Source organism: Cupressus sempervirens, chromosome 4, assembly GCF_028749045.1.
Source record: "Cupressus sempervirens isolate cs-2001-9-10 chromosome 4, ASM2874904v1, whole genome shotgun sequence".
In the NCBI taxonomy this organism is placed as follows: domain Eukaryota; kingdom Viridiplantae; phylum Streptophyta; class Pinopsida; order Cupressales; family Cupressaceae; genus Cupressus; species Cupressus sempervirens.
The window spans coordinates 58,802,997-58,805,980 of NC_143121.1; the positions used below are offsets into that span (position 1 = coordinate 58,802,997).

General features: G+C 32.1%; 1 protein-coding gene across 1 annotated transcript; it reads left to right on the forward strand.

Annotated features, from left to right (window-relative positions):
• Positions 1-682: 682 nt before the first annotated feature.
• LOC149559926 (caffeic acid 3-O-methyltransferase-like) lies at positions 683-2,719 on the forward strand. The gene is made up of 3 exons (XM_089824366.1): positions 683-1,488; positions 1,920-1,984; positions 2,104-2,719. Exons 1-3 carry the CDS (start codon positions 780-782, stop codon positions 2,389-2,391), a joined length of 1,062 nt encoding a protein of 353 aa, XP_089680492.1. The 5' UTR covers positions 683-779; the 3' UTR covers positions 2,392-2,719.
• Positions 2,720-2,984: the final 265 nt, after the last annotated feature.

Below are 2,984 nucleotides of genomic sequence, written 5' to 3' on the forward strand. Positions count from 1 at the left end.
TTTGTTTTGGTCAATCATTTCTCATGCTTTGAAAAGATCATAAATGTTTTGTATAATAAATAATTCCTGATATTAATGACATTTTATTTATATTATGCATAAATCTTCTAGTTCATATTGTATATATATTTGTAACATTAAAGTTACATATCATGAATTATAATAAAAAATATAATGCACAATCTGAATGAAAAATAAAAATGTATAATATTTCAATAAATTGAAAAAATCTATTTTTTTGAATTTATATTTTCTTTACTTATTTTTAATATATTATTATCTTCTAAGAAAGAGAAGTTAAATATAATCTGTCACAATATTGTGAGGTGATATCAATCACTAGGAAAAAAACTTATTTCATTTTAATCGCTAGAACAAACAATGCTATTGTCCATTAGGGATGGTCCCCTCGGAGGTAATATCATTCTTCACTACCGCCATAAAAACAATATTTGTTTTTATCACTACGACAAAAAAATATTCCTACTGTCTTTTGATAAAAAAAACAGTTTTAATAATTTTAAAGATTATGAAACAACCTGCATTTGATGCACAACCCACTTACCTCGGATCACTTAAGCAATATTGAACTAAAGATTCTCATTTCGTTTGGTAGTGCATGGACCATACAGATATTAATGTCTATATGAATTATGCTGCTTTAGTTTGGTGGTGTGGACGAAATAGTCAAATTCATTTATTGTTTTCCATGGCTCTTCCCTTCTCGGTATCAATCATTTCTCTATAAATTGACAAGTTTTGTAATTGATCAGACACAAATGGCCTCATCAGAGTCTTCCATGGAAGCCCATCTCAAGCTCTATGAAATATTTCTTTCATCAGCCAAGCCCATGGCTCTTCAAGCTGCTGTCCTGCTGAACATTCCTAACATTATTGCCACCCATGGTAGTGAAAACCACATGACTGTAGAGGAAATTGCTTCCCATATTTCTGCCTCTACAAACAAACCTGCCCACAGAGGCTATCTCTCTAGAATCATGAAGCTTCTGGCTTCTATTGGTGTCTTTACTGAAGAGACTACAATAGATACTAGTGGCGCTTCCCAAATCAAATATGGTCCAACAAATCTCTCTAAATTGTTGGAAAATAATGAGGCCCAACAATCCTTTGCCCCAAATCTGCTGTTCATTAATCTAAAATCTGTGACAGATGCTTATCAGCATCTTCATGATTCTGTCATAGATGGCTGCCAACCATTCACCAAAGCAAATGGCATGACCATTTTTGAGTACGCCAGCCGCAATCCTGAAACAAGCAGGCTCTTGAACGAGGCCATGGCTGTTCAGACTAGTAATCTCATGGCTTCTGTGTTGAAGGTTTATGATGGGTTTAAGAACTTTAAGAGTGTGGTGGACGTCGGTGGAGGACTCGGTTCTGCAATATCTACCATTGTTAACCAATATCCTCATATTAATGGTATCAATTTCGACCTTCCTCATGTTATAAGAACGGCTGCTCCTACGAAAGGTATGTGAGCAATTCAATTCATATACAAATTTTGATTCTTTATGAAAAGCTTAGATATTAAAAGTGTTAAATAGTAAAAGTTGATTTATTTTTTTAAATTTAATTTTCTTTATTGTATGATGTACAAGTTGAAATGACCAATAATGGACAGTGAGATATAAGTTGTGCTTAATTTGTTAAAGACTTCTTCAAAGAAATTGATTCTTCATTAAAAATGTTGTACAGTAAAAGTTGACTTATTTTTAAAAATTTAATTTTTTTTACCTATGATGTACAAATTTAAATGACTGAAACTGAAATTTAAGTTAAGAACTTCTTCAAAGAGGTTGAAGACAATCTAAACGACTTTATATGGTTCATCATATCATGAAGTTCACCAGGAGTAAAACTATAGTGTGATTCTCTCTCATGAAGATTTAAATTTTGTTTAGGGGTAGAGCATGTGGAAGGTAATATGTTCGAGGAAATTCCATCCGCAGATGCAGTTCTCATGAAGGTAACAACTAAATTTTTTTTTTTGTTTAAATGAAAATTTATATATTTTTTTAAATAGCTATATTTTTGTTTAAATGAAAATTTATATATTTTAGAATTCTTTTGTTATTGTACTTACAGAGGGTTTTGCATGACTGGGATGATGAATTCTGTTTGAAAATCTTAACGAAGAGTTATGAGGCTGTCCCAGATAATGGGAAGGTATTAATTATTGATCAAGTGATTCAAAACAAAGGGATCAAAAGTCAATTGGGACTCTCATTCGATGTTGTAATGATTGCTCTTTCAATAGGTGGAAAAGAGAGAACTGAAGATGAATTTAAGGACTTGTTATACAAAGCAGGGTTCAAGAGTTACAAGATCATTGAATTGCCTTTCTTCCAATCATTTATAGAAGTTTGTAAATAATATATAAGAAAATAAATAAGAACATGTTAAACAAGAGCTGCAGAGTAGACATGTTCCTGCCATAGATGGTAATGTTTTGGCACAAGGAATATGGAGTTAGAGTCCTTGGTTATGAATTGTACTGTTTGATCTATGAAAGACCTTAGCATATTATGATAGCTTCAGTAAGATTTTTGGATTGGATACTGAATCCAATCACCTACCACATTATCAACTATTGATGGTGATCGATGAGAACTTAATATCATTCATGTACTCTCTAGTTGGGACCACTCTAATCACCTATATTATTATATGACACTAGTACCTTTTATTTTTGAGTTTAAAATCTGGGAGGAGTGAAGACCGTAAGGCCTTAGTCTCTTTATTCATTGATTTTCATAACCATGTTTCTGCTTTCCATACGCAAGTAGCAAAGAGCTTGCTACCTAAAATTAATTGAAATCATTTATGTCCAATGAGTGCTAAGTGTTCCATTTATTCTCATGAGAGATGGATTCATGTTGAATCACTACTCATGAAACATGGGTCAATGAGTTTGACTCAAAAATCACACAGTTAAATCCTAATAGCAATATCATAATCATTTATGT

Bases quoted from the DNA above. Each gene is read 5' to 3' on its own strand.
- LOC149559926 (XM_089824366.1), top strand. From the start codon at position 780: ATGGCCTCATCAGAGTCTTCCATGGAAGCCCATCTCAAGCTCTATGAA. The intron at 1,489-1,919 runs GTATGTGAGCAA...AATTTTGTTTAG, and splicing joins AACGGCTGCTCCTACGAAAG to GGGTAGAGCATGTGGAAGGT. The intron at 1,985-2,103 runs GTAACAACTAAA...TTGTACTTACAG, and splicing joins CAGATGCAGTTCTCATGAAG to AGGGTTTTGCATGACTGGGA.